This window comes from Choristoneura fumiferana, chromosome 22 (genome assembly GCF_025370935.1).
Source record: "Choristoneura fumiferana chromosome 22, NRCan_CFum_1, whole genome shotgun sequence".
In the NCBI taxonomy this organism is placed as follows: Eukaryota; Metazoa; Arthropoda; class Insecta; order Lepidoptera; family Tortricidae; genus Choristoneura; species Choristoneura fumiferana.
The window spans coordinates 4,148,778-4,169,549 of record NC_133493.1 but is presented as its reverse complement, the minus strand read 5'-3'; the positions used below and the strand labels follow the sequence as shown (position 1 = coordinate 4,169,549).

Here is a 20,772-nt window from a genome sequence, read left to right as displayed (position 1 = left end):
AGTTTTCTCTTTCATTCTATTTGAATTTACTGGAAAATGAGGAAAACTGAGTCCCGAGCTAAACTAATATTCTAGTTGTATTGAACGTTAATTTTGCTGGTAGGTACCTATTGATAAAATCATGGATGCTTCTTGGATGACATAATTGTATATTGTATGGAGTTCTAGCATGGGGTAGCTGCAGCTCGCTAATGATGACAAATTTAAAAGTACAGTCACCAGCACCAATATCTGACGCAACAAGCGTGCATAAATATATGATACGACTCTATTTTCTAAGGCCGGAAGGACGTGTCACATATTTTTGCATGCTCCGTTGTGGTAGATATTAATGCTGGTGACTATACCTAGCACAAAAAATAATTCAAAAACCCGGCCAGGTGGGGGTGGTTCTCGCGCACCGAGGGCTCCGTACAAATTTGTAAATATCGTGTTAGTTAGCAGAGTCTCCTAAGCAAAATGAATACATACGCAATGTGGGGTCATTTTAGATAGTTACCAAGATAGACAGACAGACATAAATAATAAGAAATGTATAGTTTCAGTTCATTTCTTGGACTTGTGGGTAGTACGAGACGATATTACTTGACTAATTTCATAGTTCTAGGTCATCAAAAAGTACCTACCCTATAAATTTTGATCCCCTCAAAAGTGCCGAAATACTTATAATTACGATTTTTGCGGCATAAACGGTCGTAGGTATGTTTTTTTACATCAACTTAGAAGTTTGATTTTTTCACAGCTCCAAGGGACTATTATATACTATTTCAACTAAATCCCTCCACACGTTCCCGAGGTAAAGGATCTTGACAGGCAGACAGACAGACGGACAACAAAGCGATCTTGTAACCGTTGGGTGCACTGATTTGAATGCGGTTTTTTTAATTTGAAGTCATGGTTTCTAGCGATGGTTCTAAGACACGTTTCATCAAAATGGGTTCAGCTGTTTTTGAGATATTGAACTTTGAAGTGACAAAGTGTGTGTTATTTTTATGAAGTACGGAACCCTAGAAAAGGATCGCAACAGAATAAGTGGGTCTTTAGTCGCCCTCAAAGTTAGTGGTGAAGGAACTACTGCCAATAACCCGTCAGTTGGAAACTTTAGCTTTAACTCCAATTATCAAATTATCTTCAGATAACATTTTTTTTTCAGCCCGCTGTTGTTGTGACAATTATGAGTCTGTTTTTCTTGTCCGGGATAACAACAGCCGTGGAAGATGTAATGCTCAAGACTATTAGACTTCCAGGTGTGCTGAGTCTGTGGAGTAAGTACGATGATAATGTATACAGTGGCTCATTTAGATCGGTCAGTATGGAAGTCTGAAACTATAAGACATACGAAGATCTGTTCTTAGGAACCATGTCATCGATTTTAGTAACCAGAATAACTGCATTGAAACATTTAAAAAAAACTTGTACTCAGTTCGGGAATCAAAACGGTACGATTTGAAAAATAAAACTTAGATTATTAAAAATTGTGAAATACAATGCATTTTGTTCATTTAAGAATTCGTGTTTCATAGTAACATTTCGATGGCAGCAAAGTAGATACGGACATCTACATTTTTCAAAAATGCTTTTTTACATAAATAACTTATTTCAACCATATCTATAAGTCTGTTAAAAAAATATTTCAAATTTCAAATAATAAAGAAAATTTGGCACGTAAAAGAAAACATCTACACTTAGCTGTTGAAAAAACATCGCAGTAGAAACGGACATTTGAATTTATCCGCTTTTACTTCGGAGCTTTGACAGGATGCTTGTGACGTCAATAAAGTCACATGCCACTTGTCGTTTATACGTCATACTTTTTGCATATGTCTCAATCTACAAATTTATTATTTCTAATTTCTTGAGGAATTATTTGTTTTTTCTTAAAATATTTAAACAAATAGATATATTACTTAACATTGGTTTCATACACTTGTTTGTTTTTTTTATTTAGACAGCAAATGAATTAAAATTCTTAACCTAAGTAAGTACTTAAGTTTCTATTGCTTGCAGCTTACCGCTTTTTGGAAACGACACGCCTGAACAGATTTTGACTGATGATGACGAGCAATCTGTTTTTTTCCTAATAGGTATATAAGTAGTAGGTAGAATATCGATTATACTATTCATCATCAGGCAATAGCAGTCCGGACATAGGCCTCCCCCATAGACCGCCATTGCGCCCTGTCTTCGGCTAGACACATCCAGCTTTTACTGTCCCTCTACCTGAACGGAGGGCGTCTTGGACTACGTTTGCCGAGACGCGGTCTCCACTCAATATCTTGTTGTTGTTAATTCTATGAACTATGTCGATGACCTTAGTTCTGCGTCGGATAGTCTCGTTGCGGATTTTATTCTTCAGAAAAACTCCGAGCATTGCTCGTTCCATAGCTGGCAGGGCCGCATTTCAGCTCCGTATGTCATGACGGGTAGGACGCACTGGTTAAAAACTTTCGTTTTCAGACATTACGGTATAATTGATGAAAAAACTCGACATAATTTTCCGAATGCTGCCCAGCCCAGCTGAATCATTCTCTTGGCCTCCTTCTCAAAGTTGTGTTCTACCTAAGGCTACTGTTACATTATGCTCGTTATTAGCATGCTAATAAGCATGCTAGTACCTGCTGTACCTGTATGACACAGAAAAAGCATGCTTAATAGTAGCAAGCCGTGGTGGCCGAGTGGTTTGACCTATGGCCTCTCAAGCAGAGGATCGTGGGTTCAAACCCCGGCTCGCACCTCTGAGTTTTTCGGAATTCATGTGCGAAATTACATTTGAAATTTTACACGAGCTTTACGGTGAAGGAAAACATCGTGAGGAAACCTGCACAAACCTGCGAAGCGATTCAATACCGTGTGTGAAGTTCCCAATCCCAATCCGCACTGGGCCCGCGTGGGAACTACAGCCCAGCCCTCTCATTCTGAGAGTAGGCCTGTGTGCAGCAGTGGGACGTATATAGGCTGGGATTATTATTATTATAATAGTAGCACGTCCCTATGCACACATGCTAGTAAGTAGCATTTGCTGATAGTAGCATGCTTTCGTGCTAGTAACTAGCATGTGTTGGTACCTTAACTGCAAAATCAGGCCGAGGTATGTGTACTCTGAAACAACATCAAGAAGATTTCCACTAACGATGACGGCCTCTGATCCATGTGGCCATTGATGACAATTTTGGTATTATCCACATTCATTTATAGCATTATATTGTTTATACTATTATATAGTACATACTGTTTTATATTTACAGTTTATATTGTTTTGTTTGGGATATATTTTGTACGTAATTTTATTACTGTACCTACTGTTGATTTATTTAATTTATTAGTGTAAAACTATAAAAATAACTTAGTTTTTGAGTACGTAAAAACAATTATGAGTAAACAAAAATAAAACAAAAAAAATATATTTTAATTTAACACATATTTTGGGGTTTTTAACGAAATAAATGAATTTATATGATAGACAGCGATGTGGTTAAGTGGTAGATAACTCATTTAATAATATAATTAAAATGATTAATGCAAAGTAAATAAAGACATCTACAAAATTTAACAAAAAAAGGGTGAATACTCGTTGCATGTTGTTTAGATTATCTCTAAGCACTCCTCTAAGTTTTTACCGGAGATTCTTACTTTAGCTTATTCGTTTTTTATAACGGAAAAGGCGTTTGTTTCATTACAACGCATAAACGGATATAAGGCAGATGTCTCCCTCTACGTTTAAGCTCTTTCAAAGTAAAAAAAGACATCTACAATTTTTCATTAAAATAATGTTACAGAAAAAAATCTGTTGAACATCACCAAAGAACATTATTATTTTAATGCATCATAGAAAATTTCATGGTAATCAGTCCATTAATCTCAAAGTAGTCATTATTTTTACTAAATACGCTCTCCTGTAAAATAGCTATTTTGTAGATGTCTTCTTTTACTTTGCTGCCATCGATTTATTGCTATGACCTACACTATCGATATCCAAATAGAAATAATTTAAGTGTTATTTTTCAAAACAACCGGGTTCGATTCCCGTTTTGAGTACTTATAAGGTTTTTTTTTAAATCTATGAATATATACATATGAATCTATGAATTTCTTGTTACATATACAATAAATATTATGTATCTCAATAAATATATTGCATTATGGGTTGCCTAAAAGATTTCAGTTCAGGATATGATTAATTAATAATAAAAAAAAAAAAAGGTTTTTTACCGGTTTGGTTAATAGACAAATTCCATACCAATCGAAAGTACGAAGTCCATAGATTATGCAAACGTTAGGTTGCCTTTTTTCCCCCATCACAACTCTCGAGTAGGAAGGTATAAACAGATAAATCGATACTAGTAACTTGCACCGGTCTGGTTAATGAATGAAAACTAAATGAAAATAAAGATTAGTTCATTACGAACACGGTGGGGTTGACTGCGAAAAATCATTCCGGTTGTCGAATTTAAAAAAGTGAAATATTGCTAATACGATTTGCAAGATTAGTATTATATATGTATTACTATAACCTTTTTATTTACTAAAGATGTATATACTTATACTTGAATGTCACATAAAATATATACTAAGTAAGTACCTATATAATATAAACATAAAATATATTGTCCCGTGATATTTATTTATTTATTATAATTATATTTAATAATGCAAACCAGATAACTCACGTCTTAAATCGAGTTTAGATCGACATGTTTCGTAGTCGCGCGAGCAGAGGGGTGGCGCGCAGTGCTTATGTTGCAACAGCCGCCAAATCGCGTTGCTCCTAGAATCCGAAACATGTCGAGCTAAACTCGATTTAAGACGTGAGTAATCCAGATTTGTTTAATTAAATAAATAGCATATTGATGATATAGGAATATTATTGAGTTAGGAATATAATAAGTTAGAAATGCCGGTGAAATTACTGGCACTTCAGGTATTCCATCTTCGGCCTCTAGGTTGGCAACGCATCTGCAATCCTCTCCTCCTCGCGGTGGTGATCTCTTACCATCAGGAGACCCACTTGCTCGTTTGCCAAAAAAAAAAAGTACATTAACAGGCCTGCGGGTGAAGTCGTCCAGAATCCATGCAACAACGGATATGAGTAAACTATGTTTTTCTACATTCCAGAACTGTGCCAGACAATCATACCGATGCCAGGATTATATCTGACTATGTTCCTGTCAGACTACACAGGCCGAAAACCAGTTATCGCCATCCTATTCTTACTCTGCATATTGTCAACTATTCTCCATTCCGTCTCGATTGCATACACACACACGTGGTTGCTACTGGCATTTGTAGTCCAGGGCCTAATTAAAAGCGGTACCATGATAATGACCATGATTGGTATCTGGGAATACAGTTCAAAGAAGAACAAATTAACTTATATGATAGCTAATGCCGGAGTTTGGCAGATGACGGATTATATTCCGAAGACAGAGTTTTACCGTGTCGTGCTTGGTATCGATTCTTTGTACTTGAAAGTTATAGCAGTATTGTTAGGGGTGGTGTGTTTAGGGTGGACTTTGCAATGGCCAGAGACACCAGTCTGGCTGGCTTCTAAAGAGAAGACAGAAGAGAGCAAAACGGCCTTCCTGTGGTTGCATGGCGAGGAAGAACTACAAAACCAACAGAGTACACAAGCGCCCCAAGACTCTAATGTGCATCCTAAATTATATAGCTTCAGTCTCCTAGTACTGATTTTCACTATCACAATCTACAAGACCACCGTTTGGTATAAGACCTATAAAGCGACCAACACAAGTACTGACTTTATCAGCAATGAGCTTAAAACTGGCTTACTCATCTGTACTTCCATCTTCGTCGGCTGCTGCACCGTGGTCATCATGAAAAATATCAAACGGACGTTTACGTTCCTTACCATCCTTGGTCTTACCGCTGTTTTTTACATATTTGCGTACCTAGGAGGACCACTCGTTACAGCTCTAAAGACAGTAGGAGCACATCCAATGTTAGTTTATGTATTAAAACGTGTCTATACTTTTATGAATAACTGTGGGCCTTTAATACTATGCTTTGGTTTCCTCGTTCAGATTGTGTCGCAGGAATATAGAACACTCGCTTTTGCGCTTCTTTCCTACGTTCAACTAGGATTAGCGGCTATGATGTTAATATTTGCTATAATTGTCAGTTATGATTGAGCACTTAGAGGCTAACTGACACTACAAATTAATTAACATTTTTGTATGAGCTGAATGCGATTCACCTGCAGATTTTGAATGGTAGTAGCGAACTGTTAGTCACGAGCTAGCCAAATTTATTGACTGACTGTTTATTTATTTCAAAGCTACTAATAAAGATCAAATTTTGTATTTAATTGAAAATAAAACTACTAATATAGTTTTACAGTTTTTATTAAAGCTGTGTCTTGTTACTTACTTTCCTTTGTAGGTACAGCCAACCAATTTGATTCCTAGACTACCATGTAACCTTATCACAGTAAATATTTTTTTATTTGTCTAGTTATATCGATAACAATGTTTACTGAATGATGAAAATATGACATTCGGATACGGTTCTATGGCAGCCTAGGAATGAAATTTATTGATTTTTTAACCCCTGACGCAAAAAGAGGAGTTTATAAGTTTGAGCGCTGTGTGTCTTTGTATCTGTGTGTCTGTCTGTGGCACCATACTATAGCTCTTAAACGGGTGGACCGATTTGAATGTGTTTTTTTATTATTTGAAAGCAGATTTTCTAGTGATGGTTCTTAGGCATGTACCAAAATGTTTGGGGTTTAATTAAGTGGACTGTAGGACGAGAAATACGAACTATAGTGTGGCAAATAACTGGATAAAGGCTGAGACCTGTGGTTGAAGTACTCACCGAGACGTCTGCTGATGATGGTGCAGATCTTAGCTGTAGTAGCTGGCGCAGGCTCCATCGATCTTCGGCTCATTCGAACTTACCTCCGACAAGGTTACCGTTAACCAGCAGAACTACTAAGATACAGCAAGGACGGTACTTCTTCCAACGGATCAGCCTTCTTCGAGCGTCCACACGTAGTTTACACAAAATTCAATATATTTAAACTACAACGACACAAAAACTAGGTACGATATAATTTGCGCGGCGCCGACATAAAACTATCAGAATCGGTTCAACCGCTTTTGAGGTATTGAATTTTGATGTGACAAAGTAGGGGGGTTTTCCAACTTTTTGTTGGTTAGGTTATAGAGCCATCTCAATGAAGTGCAATATAATATTACTATTATACAATATTATTATTGTACAATAAAGAGTTTACATACCTATATACGACGACCGGATAGGTAGGTAAGTCTAAGTAGTTAGAGATCCTGATAGTGATAATAATAATAATAATAAATTCATTTATTTCGGGCAACTTGGCCCATACAATAAATACCTTACAGACTAACATAACATACATATTTATAATCAATAATATGCTTGATGTGATGCTTGAGATCCCGGGTTCAATCCTCGGCCAGGGCAGATATTTGTATGTATACTTAATACGAATGTTCTCAAGTCTTGGACGTGTGGTATATTGTAGGTAAGTAAGTTTTTAATACATGGTTTTATATAGATCCTGTTCTAACCTACGATAATTTAACCCACAATTTAACACAGAGTAGACTACTAAACTCGTTTTTTAGTTTTTACTTTACTGAGATTTTTTATTAATTTAGTCGCGCCTTTGACGCGGTACTTTGAATGTCGACCAACGTATGGTACATACACTCGCTAAGTACGATAAAAAAAACCGAAAACCATTTAAAGGAGGTAACTAAAACAATAACAATGCTATTTTTAACATGAAACAACCGTGAGACTCACTCATATTAAATGATATTGTAACGGATAACTCACGTCTTAAACCGAGTTCAGCTTGACATGTTTCGGGCTATTTCGTAGCCCTTCTTCTCAGGAGCACGCGACTCGGTGGCTGCCGCAACACGCACACTACGCGCCACCGCTCTGCTGCTGCTGCGTCTGCTGCTGGTGGCGCGTAGTGTGCATGTGCTAAATTTATTTTAAGATCATTTTACTTATTCTTACAAAATAAACGTTTTTGAATTTGAATTTTGAATTTGACGTACTGCAAAGGCAAAGAGACTTATTAAAACATGAACATGGTGTCGTACGATGCCTCCAAATATTCACTTCATATGTACAGTCGCCGGTAACAATATCTAACACAACTTAGCGTGCATAAATATCTGAGAGGACTCTATTTCTGCTGGTAGGACGTGTTAGATATTTTTGCATGTTCCGCTGTGTCAAATATTAACAAAGGGGACTGTTCACAAATGCCCTTCTTTTGTTTCATTGTCGACAATTTTAATAGTAGTTCCAAGTACATTCTCTTTGATTAAGTACCATGGAGGTTAAATATTTTTGCGTTCTAATTTTTTAGCTAACTTATTACATTAACATTGTAGTTTTAAAAATCACTGAGTACGATAGTTTTCCGGTTTTTTAGCAGAATCGCTATGTTTTTTATAAAGATTTCATTGATCCGAAAGCGAAATGACCTAGTTTGATCCCGGGAAAATGTAGATACCGCGGAATTAAGGTAGTTAAATACTTGAACGAAGTCGCTTATACTTTGCTATCGATAAAACTACATTACTTACAGAAATATTACTATGATATTGTAGTGAACTCAGTGAATTTGCTAGTGAACGCAGAAGTACGTTAAATGAAAATGGCGGATAAGCCATCAAGGGGACCTTTCCTGCGGCAGGTACGTAAATGAAGACCTTCACCAAAACAATTGTTTGGCATCAATCGAATTTTTATAAGTACTTAGCTAATTTTGGGTATCCTTCCTATTCTATTCGCAGATAAGCTTATTCCCAAATGTTTCATTTGCTAAATAATTTTGTTTCCCAACTCTCAATTTTCTCCGAAACAAAAAAATACTAGTTTATTTCTGTAGGTTAGGTTAGGTTTGTTTTATAACAGTTCGAAAAAAATATAGTTTCAGAGAAAATCGTGAGTAGGGAAAGGAAACAGAGGAAACAGAGAAAAAGTTGGGCAAATGAAACATTTGGGAATATTTCGATGAAAAGATAGAGAGCCGCTAATTTTGTCTCGATCGCTAGAGGCTATAGGCACATCTCTGTTAGCCCACCTGTGTGTGTGCTTCATTCCTGATCTCGGGGAAAGGTACAACTAGAGTAATTTGTTCCAGACATTGATATCACTGACTATAGTGGCAATTTCGTTTTGTGCGGGTCTTATCGAGGCAGGAGGACAGGAGCAGCTGTTGAAAATTTCAGAAAGTGAAGAATCGGATGTTATATTCAAGGAATTAGTTGACTGGCGGAGTGAGTATCGAAAATACCATTATAGTAAGATTTTCAAATCGTTAAAGTTTGTATATGCTGCATCTCAAATTCTAACGAGAGCGCCCGAATAACGTCTTCACTGGGTATTAACCATTTTAAATGTGGTACATTGACGACTGTTTAGTTTCTTCTCTCATGGTTCAAAAATAATACTTAAAGTAACTAGCATTTTTGTTACAGATCTATGTCAAAACACAGTCCCATTTGTGGGAGTAACTCTTCTAATAATCATAGCTGAATTCGGCGGTAGGAAACCAGCTGTTGCAATCATAATCACACTGACAATAACGGCTTCATCCCTAAGCATACCAGAAACGAAACTGTGCTTAAAACTGGTTTACATAACGATATATATGGCATCAGGAGGACTAGTGCTCCTTTATGTCTGTTTAGCAGAATATTGCGAACCAAAATACAGATTCGTTTTCTCAATAACGAACATAACTTTGAACAGGACTGGATACGTTGTTGGAAAGCTAATGTATCTTTATTCATCCGAAGTATTTCTAATGCATTATGTGCGATTATTTGAAATATTTCTAGCGACGGTTTGTTTTGTATCGTTGTTGACATGGCCAGAGTCACCCTATTGGTTGGCATCTAAAAACAAACAGGACCCAAGCAAGAAATCTTTTTCAATGTTGAGATGTGATAAAGCAGCGTCTGAAAAAGAGTTTAATGACATTTTGGAATGTCAAGATCGTCCTTACTCGTTCAGATTATATTTACTCCCCGCTTCTCTCACAGTGCTATTGTCTTCTATATTTTGGTGCAGCATTATATTTCAAAATAAACAGTTAACTCTTTGGTGGATTCCAGATTATTCAATAGAATACCAAGCTATTATGGAATGTCTGATAATATTTGTCTTGTTTAAAACTATTCGCTATTACTTTAGATATGGGAGCATTGTTATATTATTACTTTTATTTACATCCGTCATATTTCAATATGCGTTTGTAATACTTTTTTACATATTACTTTCAGAAGACATGATGTCAGATGAGATTTTTATAAATATATTAATGACTGTGTTGTTTTCTATAAGCTATATGTTAGTAATTATATGTCCTACTACATTGTCAATATCAAAATTTGCTGTTTATATTCCGCTTAATCGTCGGTCGATGTTTATATGCATTTCGGCGTTATGTTTCTTCATGATAAAGATTATTTGTCGATATTTGACGATTTTCATAGAAGAAAGGTTCGGAAATATAGTAATGCTTTTAGTTCTAACCACAATAATGGCGTCTGGGATGGTTTTAAGTTGTTTTTTTATGCCTAAAATTAAAGGAAAGACGTTGATAGAAATTGAAGAAGTATACTTGTCACAATGATATATATGGATACTAAAGTTAATTGTTTTCTTCCATTTTTTTTCACGATCTGTAAGTGTATGTTGATGTTTACGTGTTTTTTATTTCTTATCTTATGTAAAGTTTGAGTAAATACCTATATAGTAATATTGTTTAATTACTTCATTTTACCTATTAAGTTTTCATTGTGAAGTTTTAAGTTGAAAAAGGCATGTAAATTATGTTAATTAAAAAAAAACTAACAGAAAATCAATAAAATTAAATACAAAAATTAGAAAGTAAAATGTTCTAAGTCCTGACATAAATATTTGTAAATATGTATTTATTTCTTATCATATATTTGCGTCCCACTGCTGGGCAAAAACTCTTACTTAGCATCCTTTGTTATGCTATACTTTAGAACATTCATAGCTAGTCTAAAACCTATTAGAGTCCGGGAACGTATGAAGTAAACGTACTTGTATTATAATCTATTCTGAGGTAAAGATGAGCCTTTGAGCACGTCACTCGACCTTCAAATCTGGCACACTGGCAGACACTATGCTGGCGTCTATATGACAGTGTCAAGGTCAGATAACGAGGGCGCATATTGAGGTGACCCAAACGCGAAGGTCACCGCGGATCGAGGGAACGGGGACGCCACAAACTGGGCCACAGGCGGAATTGGGGAATGGGGGAACGAGGACTTATTTTGGAGGATTCGAGGCGAAGTTTTGAGACCTCTACGTTGATGATCTAGTTTATGTACTGACCTAGAAAAGGCGGTAGGTGTTTGCTTTGTGTTTATGTGTAACATAATAATTATGTATTTTAGTAGCTAGGTACAAGAGTAATTTCTCGGCAGGATTTTTCTTTATGTAAAAACGCTGAAATTTTGGTTCACCGTGTACGTACTATATCTTTAAAACATCATCTTATTTTCCGAAAATGTTCATAAATATATAGGACAGTGCTCTTTTGTATGTAGGTAGGTAGGTACCTACTTACGAAGGTAATATAACGACAGTAACAATTTCCTTAACTAAATTACTTAGCTAACTTAAAAATAAAACCATAATTAAAGTCACCAACATAAATAAACGACGTTACTTTTAATACCTCAATATAATAATAATCAGAACCATGTACTTACCAATCCATTTTTATAAAAAAAAACTTACCTTTTCAATCACATAACCTCAAACCATGCGCTGTCAGCTTTGACAGTGACAGCTATCACTTTCGCGCCAAAGTTTCGCGCCAAAACGTCAAAAGTGAGCGTCGGTGTGACCCCAATACCAGGCAGAGAGACACAGTAACCTCCTTACGGCAAAGTGAAACGGGTGAAATCGGTCAAACGAGAGCGTGACATGGCGTTTCTCGATCAAAATACAGTGCATCACTTTTTTATTCCTTTGGTTAGACAGAGATGTGTCTAGCTATAATGTTGTACGTGTAGCAATCAGCTGGCGTGACGTAGTTGCGTTCACTTTCGTTTCTTTTACGTCAAGTGACGTAGTTGTGACGGAATATCTGTCACACGAGCATCCGTCGTATCACGTATCTCTAAGTAGCACGCATTCTCTATCGCAGAGCAGGTAATCCAAAATAAACAAAGCAATTTATTCTTGAACGTCTCTTCTACACATACTCAAAATATCCAAGATTGTTGAAGACTTGGTGAAACAGAAGTAGGTAGGTATGCCTGTACTTTGTAGTTGAAATAAGTTTGCTCTATTCTTTTCTAACCTTTTACAAAAAACAGGGTACAAGTGCTTTACCTAACAAAAATTATATAACAGTATTTTGACTTTGACTTGGCTTAATAAATATTTTCATTTCAATAACGGATCAGTTTTGTATAAATAAAGTCAATTTTTGAACTCATGTTTAAAAACGGAGTTCTGTTAAAACTAGGTACTTACCTGTACTCGTCTATGGGCAATGGCGTTCGTTGCTCGTCGTACCGCTCAAACGCTTTTATCAGCTGTCTCTTTCGTCTGTCTAGCGCCGTCCTCGTTGGCGGGGATATGTGTCGGCCGTATACAGGATGCGCGGGCATTTTGACTTCTGTGTAAAAAAAAGTTATTTCAAGATATCTCGTCACTACTTTGAAAAATCTAGTATCTCAAATAGTCATCAAAATTGACCCTTGAAATAAGCACTCATTCACTCACTCAGAAAAAAATATCGATTTTGAGGTACAGTCACCTGCATTAATATCTGCTACAGCGAAGCGTGCAAAAATATCTCACGCGTCCTACCGGCTCTAGAAATAGAGACGTATTAGATATTTATGCACTCTTTGTTGTCAGATATTGGTGCTGGTGACTGTAGAAGCTTTATTAAGGGCTTGTTTCACCACTTGTCGTCTAACTTTAAGTGACGGATATCAGTGATGCCGTCTCTGTTTGTTTTGTCCGAATAAACAAAGACGGCATTACTTTTATCTGACACTTAAAGTTAGTCGACAAGTGGTGAAACAGGCCCTAAAAGTAGTGAAATATTTGCCCATTTATTACAATTTTCTCACATTTAGTTGATGTCTTATGTTGTATAGTTTTAGCTCTTAGTTCCTTTACTCGTATAAAAAAAACTATGTAACTTGACTTAAACTCATCATCATCATCATAATCATCAGCCTATAGCAGTCCACTGCTGGACATAGGCCTCCCCCAAAGTGCGCCATTGCACCCTGTCCTCGGCTAGACGCATCCAGCTTCTACCAGCAGCCTTTCGCAGATCGTCACTCCACCTGGCTGGAGGGCGTCCTGCACTACGTTTGCCAAGATGCGGTCTCGACTCAAGAACTCGTTTACTCCAGCGGTTGTCGGTTCTTCGACAGATATGACCAGGCCACTGCCACATCAACTTGCTAATTCTCTGAGCTATTGCGATGTCCTTAGTTCTGTGTCGGATAGCCTCGTTGCGGATTCTATCTTTCAGAGAAACTCCGAGCATAGCTCGTTCCATAGCTTGCTGAGTGACTTAAACTATTTTTTTTAAATGCTCATAAAAGTAATAATTGTCAACGGAAGGCGAAGTGTATTATAGACGGTTAATTAAAATGAAAATAAATAAAAAATACTGGAGCACTAAGCTCTCTAGAAATGTTGCATACAAATTTGATTGTTGTCTAGTTTACAACTTTAAAAAAAATGAAAATCACCAAAACAAAAGGAAGGCACAAAAGACTACTTACACCAAATAAAAAAAATAGTAAGTACCTACTATGTTTTATATGATTCTGCAACAGCTTTAAGTGATATGTCTAGAAAAATAAATCTCTTCAAAATTAAATTGATAAAGTGGCGGACATTGTTATTTATCTTTGTTCGTTGCATCCTTTTCGGTTTTTTGAGAAAACCATTACTAGCGTAGTGTTATCAAACTGAAACTAATACTGAGTCAGCAATTACTTCCAGACCTAGGCAATAGCGTACCATTGTTCTCATTCTTTAAATGACTTACCTGACAAATCAGTAGCTTCATTGGAAGTAGACTCGAGGTCACCTCCTGAAAGTTCATCTAAAACAAAAGAAAACATGTAAAGTCGAGTGTTGCCATACATGCTTCCGGATTGAAAGTTTCTTTGCAAACTTCTTTCCGCTGGTGTTCGTGTCCTCACAGTGGTTGGTAATTTTGTATGAAGGGTGGGCCAAATTTTGTGCCGCTGTGTATAATATAGTATAGCCGGTTGCCACGGTAACGTCTTTTGGGTCACTTCTTAAAAGTATGATTTTATGGGGTACAAATCCACTAGTCAGGATTTGTGACAGTTTTAAGGCAATGAGGGCTATCGCGTATGAATTCGCCACTAGAGGCGCTAGTGAGGTCTCCGAAATGTCAAATCTCATAGTTTTTGGGTGAGCTACGCGGGTTTATTTATAATTAGAATAATTTTGTGAATATTTTGCATTACCTGAAATTAATTATGGCAATTATGCGATAAGGAGCAATGAACGTCTGTGTTTTAAGACAGTTTTGACTCTCGAAAACTTTTGTCCTCCCTTTTTTTCCGAACAAAACGGGACTACGCAACACTGTGGTTGCTCGATATTTTTATGGTACGGTTTTAAGGTGTATTAAATATGATTTTAATCTAAACTTTGTTTTCTCGCCCGTAATAACAGACTTTGAAAGCCACACTTAAAAACCTCACGCAACAGTGGCGCCATCTAGTGAGACAAAAACGATAGCCCTCATTCCTTCATGGCTCTTCGAAGCATGCTAAATAGTATATGCAAACATTTCTCTAAGCAGTGTATCACCGATGTCTCCCGAGCTAAGAGGACCGAACAACAACACTAATAACCAACAAAAACTTGGAAAACCCCTGACTTTGTCAGTTCAAAGTGCAATATCTCAAAAACTGCTGAACTGATTTTGATGAAACCTGTCTAAGAACCATTGCTGGAAAACCTGCTTTCAAATAAATAAAAAACCTCATTCTAATCGATCCACCCGTTTAAAAGAGCTACGGTGCCACAGACACCCCTCTTTTTTAACCCCCGACGAAAAAAATTGGTCAAAATTAGTGTGACGTAGGTACTTTATGGATAGATAACGATAGAAAGATGCCCCCAATATTATAAATGCGAAAGTTTGTGTTTGTTTGTTAACTCATCACGTCTGAACCGCTGAACCGATTTAGATGAAATTCATATAGTTTGAGTCTCGGGAAGGACACCTCTTATCGTCATCATCATTACGATTATTACATTATCAGACGGATTATCAGCTTCTGATCGCGGCATGTCAAGCTTTGCGTGGTGAGTCGGACTGTCCCGAATAGGACGTCTTGTGCGACTGCATGTCCCGGAAAGGATAGCCTCAGGCCGCGACGACGCGATCTGTTGGCCGTGCCGCGGCGCGCACCGTGTCGTGCAGAAACTCGCCGCTGCCCGTGCCCTTACACAGCTCAATGCGGTCCTGGCATCGACACCTGAGTGCGATTGTTTGCGTGGCGATGGGCGGCAATTTGTACTGAATGCTTGAGGTACTGTGAGGCGATGGACGATAGATGTCTACTGTTCCAGTATAATGTATGTTATCTGTTAGTGTTTATTCGTTAAATCATAATTCATAGTTAGTTTAAGTTTCATGATGAATTGGTCATTAAGTACTGTATGTCATGTAACGTTTCATCAATAAATAAATAAATAAATCATCGCGGTTTTGATCCAGGAAAATTGCATAGTTCCCGCGGGATACAGATCTGTTTACTCACGAAGGTGCGCCCCTCCACAGCTAATTATCATTGTGTACGAGTAAACCTCGTACTTACACGTTGTCTTAGTCTAAGGGGCTGTTTCACCATCCATTGATTAGCGTTAACCGACGGTTAAATGTGATGCCGTCTCCGTCTATTCGAACAAAACAAATAGAGACGGCATCACACCTAACCGCCAGTTAACGCTAATCAATGGATGGTGAAACAGCCCCTAAGTGTGCGTAACTGACGGTACCCTTGCGACTGAGGACACGTTCGAGCTTCGCACACATAGACTTGTCGTAAAGATACGTTTAAAATTTCAATTATAGAATGTAGGGGGGCACGCCTTCGTGAGTGAACAGATCTGTAGCGATAAATGAATTAGGAAATATAGGAACTTAATTTATAAGCGAACCTACCATCATCATCAATAGTAGAATCCTTGGTGACCTCTGAAGGAATAGCAACCACTCTTCGTTTGGCAGCTTCAAACGTAGTGTTGTATATATTTTCTGAAAAAAGACACCGTTATAATATAAGATAGCATCGAAAGAGAAGATCTACCGCTGGTAGGAGGGGTGGGGGGGGGCATGGCGGGGTTACAAAGGAGCCCACCCCGCTTACCTAAAAAACTAAAAAAACTATATGTTTCCTGCTGGCCACTATACCAACGGCATGGCGTACCTATAAATTTAGGATGTAGAATGTAGCACTCATTTTCAGCATTTATTTTTTAAATTCAATAGTAATTTTTCAAATAAATCCTAAAAAAGCTAAATAGAAGAAAAAATCGTGAAACAAAAGTACTATAGAATAGTTATATTCGTGTAAATTCTAAAAATATTCATTTTAGGAAACACTTCCTCCAAAAAGTTGGTAAAAAAAAATTGTGACCTCGCATTGGTGGCGACTCAAAACAGCGCCATCTGCATTATATCAGCGACTTCATTATAAACTTTCGCTTCTTAGTCCGCGCAACAACGTAATAATTCCTCATGCAATACATAGATGGCGGTCAACTATGGCGTAGCAAGGTGGGACCTTTTCATAAACAATTTCGCTATGATTTCTTTGGCAGATGTATGGAATGTCAATAACATCAGTAGCACAAAGTTTCCACCCTCCTGGTACGTGATTCAGTTTCTTTGACTGTACACATTCTACAGTTAGGTACATGCCTCCTCTCATAATGAGGGCTAAAAGACTGGTGAAATAACACTAGATGGCGTTAGTATCATGAGGTTTTTTGACGTTACGGTCTTGCTTGCGATTGGCTAATTTAGTTATTAACTTATGTGGGCCATATACGGATAAAAAACTTCACACAATGTTCAATTGCTTTGCAGGTGTGTGCAGGATTCTTCGCAATATTTGCCTTAATCGAAGAGCTCATAGTAAATTTAAATTGTTTCACACATTTATTAAAAAAAATAACATTACATAGGTACCACTAGGCTTAGCTACCACGGTTTTTGTTTAGTCAACCACGGAAACTTGTCATTGTGACATTTTATGTCATCCAATAAGCATTGCTATAGACAAATCAAAATTATTTCCTATGGTAAGGTTCTACAGTGGCCTAAAAATCAAATTGGTTGACTGTACATAAGGTGTAATACTCACTTATTTCACTGTCATAATCCTCCCAGATTTTCTCTATCCTTGTCATACATGCTTCACTAATGCTAGCTTTGATATGTTCTTGCATGGAGCTGTTCAGTTCGTCAATCACATTTTTATCAAAAATGGGACAGCCTTTGTCATCAATCCTTTTGTTTGCGTATAACCAATGTAAAGCTTGTACGGCTGCCTTTTCTGCTGCCTGCCGTTTTGATAGGGCAGTTCTGTAGATAATTTTTAAAATAATAAACATTAATTAGTTTTGTCTAGATTATTGATCCCTAATCGCCCACTAGAGGGCGTTTTAGTTATTAAAGGGAGCTGTAGGGGATCTAGAACCTTTAAAATTGTGCTTATTAATAAATGATGGGCCTTATAGGCTCAGAGTCGCTCAGTGGGCTGTGGAGAGGGCTGTACTCAAGGTTTCGCTATGGGATCGAATTGAGGAGATACGTAGAAGAACAAGTGACACCGAAATAGCCATATTAAAGTACCATACCCTTCGAATTTGATTTTTTGTGGCCACACAAAAGTATAAATGCAGATCCAGTCATTTTGCACTGCCTTCTTTCTGCCTCCTTTTGGTGTTACCACACTCTGCTTGTAGTGTATGTCGAACACATTGCTCGGACACTTTGCTGCTAACTCGTTGAGTGTCACCCGGGGATTGGGGAATAGAGAGGACAGCTTCGACAAATCTGTAAAAACAAATCACAACTTATAAAAACTTTGATTGGATTTTAAAGTTGTAATAGGCCAAAATGACAATGGAATAAGGCATTTGACTATTTTTTTATCATTTTATAAATTAAAGCTTTATTTTTAAGCTACCTATACATATAACAGAATTATTATGTTTTGAAAGTGAAGATAATGAAATATTTTATTGATTAAATTATTAAATTTACAATGTTATAACTTACACATTACCTAATAAACTAAAGAGTAAAACAATAATGTCAAATAAAATAACAAATCAAACCACAAAATAACAAAAAAATGAAAAAATAAAATTAATTTGAATACCACAAATAAACACAAATAATCAAAAGAAATCAAACAATGTCAAATAAAATTAAATTAAACATACAACGTCCAAATAAAAAATAAATTTTGAAGAGTTAAAAGTTAATTGAAGTTAAAGATTAATAAATTCAAGATTAGATAGAGATACACATTGCATGTGATGTCACACGTAAGTAACACCGTACCTGCTGCATAGAGAAAAGTCCTTTAGAGAGATTAATAAATTTTTCAAAAAATAACAAATCCAATTTTCAACCAAATTCATTTTATTTCTTTGCTAAACTGCACTGTCTGTGCTTATGTCTATTTTTTATAGCAAATTCAAGAGTTACCGTACCATATTTTTCATATAAATTATTTATTTATAGGTTTAAATCTACATCTGCTTGAGAGGCCACTAGACTATGATGCTTTGGCTATTGACATCTGTGAACATGACACTACACCAAGGTCAACAATTACCATACAACACTTCATAACTTGCCTTTCTCCTTCTGTGCATTCTGCAGATCCGATGTGTCACCATCTAGCAAGCCTCTTGAGTAACACCTATGTTCTTGACATTTGCTAGCAATTACTGTCCTCAAGTGTAATATGACAACTTTGTGTTTGCTTATAATGCTGCTATCTGAAATTATTATTTGGAATTGGAATTACATCAATATTGTCCAATATTCAAATGAGCTACAAATACAATATGATTTATAAACACCACAAATTAATACAGCGAGTTGAGTAGCTCATTATCTCGACCTTTATATGGCCCAGTGCGGGGCAGAGGCCTCCTCCCAATACGAGAGGGCTTGGGCCCTAGTTCCCATAAGGGCCCAATATTGATAGGGAGTTCCTTTCATGCCAATTAGGGGTCTTAGAAACATTTAGGGCAATCTTTATTTCACCTGTGGTAACTACTGGTTGGTGTATTAGCTAAGTTTTAATTTGTAATCAGCCATATTGTACCGTTTGTACCCAAATAAACATTAAAACATTAAAACAATCCTTTTCTATTTTCATTTGTAAAATATTGGTACTTTTCATTTGACACAAAAAGTATTAGAATACAGGGCCCAATTGCATAACAAATTACAAGCATATAGTATTAGTGAATATCAATACAAAATCGCTAATACTATTAGCTTGTAATTTGTTAATTTTGCACATGAAACTACTGTGAGACTCACTCATATTAAATATATTTAATATTCTTAATTTGATATGCAATTGGGCCCAGATTATTTTTATTTCCCTTACGCAAAGTTTTATGTAGAATAGATAGATGTGATGTGATAATTTTAGTCAAACTTAAGGTGGAAATTTTATAGTATTGCTGTTAAACGAGTAAATTGGTCAATTTACTCGTTTTTGTCTCTCCTAAATGAATGGTTAACAAACAACTTGCCACTAAATTTCGCAATTTGTGACACGTCATTGTTTACCCTTGTCTATATTAGCAGATCTTTACTAATTATGATAAAATGCGTAAAAATATCGCGATTTTTCATTAGTGACCTTTAGAGACGCATTATGTTCAAACTAAACCCATGTAAACAAAAGTTGCCGGTAAGAAGTTAGAAAATGATAAAATACGCTACTTACAACCATAGCTCCTATTTAGATTCATTCTATTACCAATATATATCGTATTAGCTCCAGAAAATACATAATTTCTGTATACACTCAACCTTGAAGTAAAACTCTTCAGAAACATTTTGTTTTTTCTTTTGAGACACTATGAACTTTAAATAAAATGTGAAACAAAACTTTTTCTTATATATTACATAAAAAAACTTTATAAATTTAACTTAATTTGGTACACATTCTAATACATTTCGGCTCTAGATTTCCGAGATTACGAGATTTACGAAATTTAAAACTTCGAAGCATGCATTTGACGTTGACAGTGACAGCTTGAAGAGGAGTATTTCGTAACAAAAACAAAATATTTGCAAAATATAATCTTACAATAATCAGAAGTGTTTTGCCCCATATTGACGGTCATGGTTTCAGAACAAAAATAAGCAAAGTTCGCAGAAACATAGAAAATTGAGGAAAAAAACATTGACTTTCATTGAATTAAATATAATATAAGGCAACAACAACTTGTTAAATCTTGGGATTTCTTAAATCCAGTAAGTAGATTCACACGTCACTTCAAGAAAAACACTCCCCAATACTTTGTTTTATTAAAAAGTAAAAGCAATTGAAAAACTCCTTCCTAAGGGCCTGGACACATGTCGCCGGGACGGTGCCGACATACGGTGTCACGGCGCGGCGCCGTCAAACGGCGTCG

The 20,772-nt window shown here is 36.4% G+C and overlaps 2 protein-coding genes across 2 annotated transcripts in view; one reads left to right on the top strand and one right to left on the bottom strand.

Moving 5' to 3' along the window:
• The window catches only part of LOC141440570 (ATP-dependent RNA helicase DHX30-like), a 109,861-nt gene extending 89,507 nt beyond the window's left edge, over window positions 1–20,354 (bottom strand). Inside the window, exons 1-7 of the mRNA XM_074105128.1 lie at window positions 20,079–20,354; window positions 18,967–19,110; window positions 17,956–18,154; window positions 17,460–17,680; window positions 16,256–16,348; window positions 14,093–14,149; window positions 12,547–12,691 (exon numbers count right to left, since the gene is read on the bottom strand). Of these exons, the coding sequence (XP_073961229.1) occupies window positions 12,547–12,691; window positions 14,093–14,149; window positions 16,256–16,348; window positions 17,460–17,680; window positions 17,956–18,154; window positions 18,967–19,110; window positions 20,079–20,190 (971 nt within the window). The 5' untranslated portion in view covers window positions 20,191–20,354. The remainder of the gene's footprint in view (window positions 1–12,546; window positions 12,692–14,092; window positions 14,150–16,255; window positions 16,349–17,459; window positions 17,681–17,955; window positions 18,155–18,966; window positions 19,111–20,078) is intronic.
• On the top strand, window positions 1,154–8,810 carry LOC141440574 (uncharacterized; the record flags this gene model as incomplete). Its single annotated transcript, XM_074105133.1, is given in 2 exon segments — window positions 1,154–1,265; window positions 5,113–8,810. Coding segments are annotated over 2 exon segments (1,146 nt in total), but the record flags the coding sequence as incomplete, so codon positions are not given.
• Window positions 20,355–20,772: the final 418 nt, after the last annotated feature.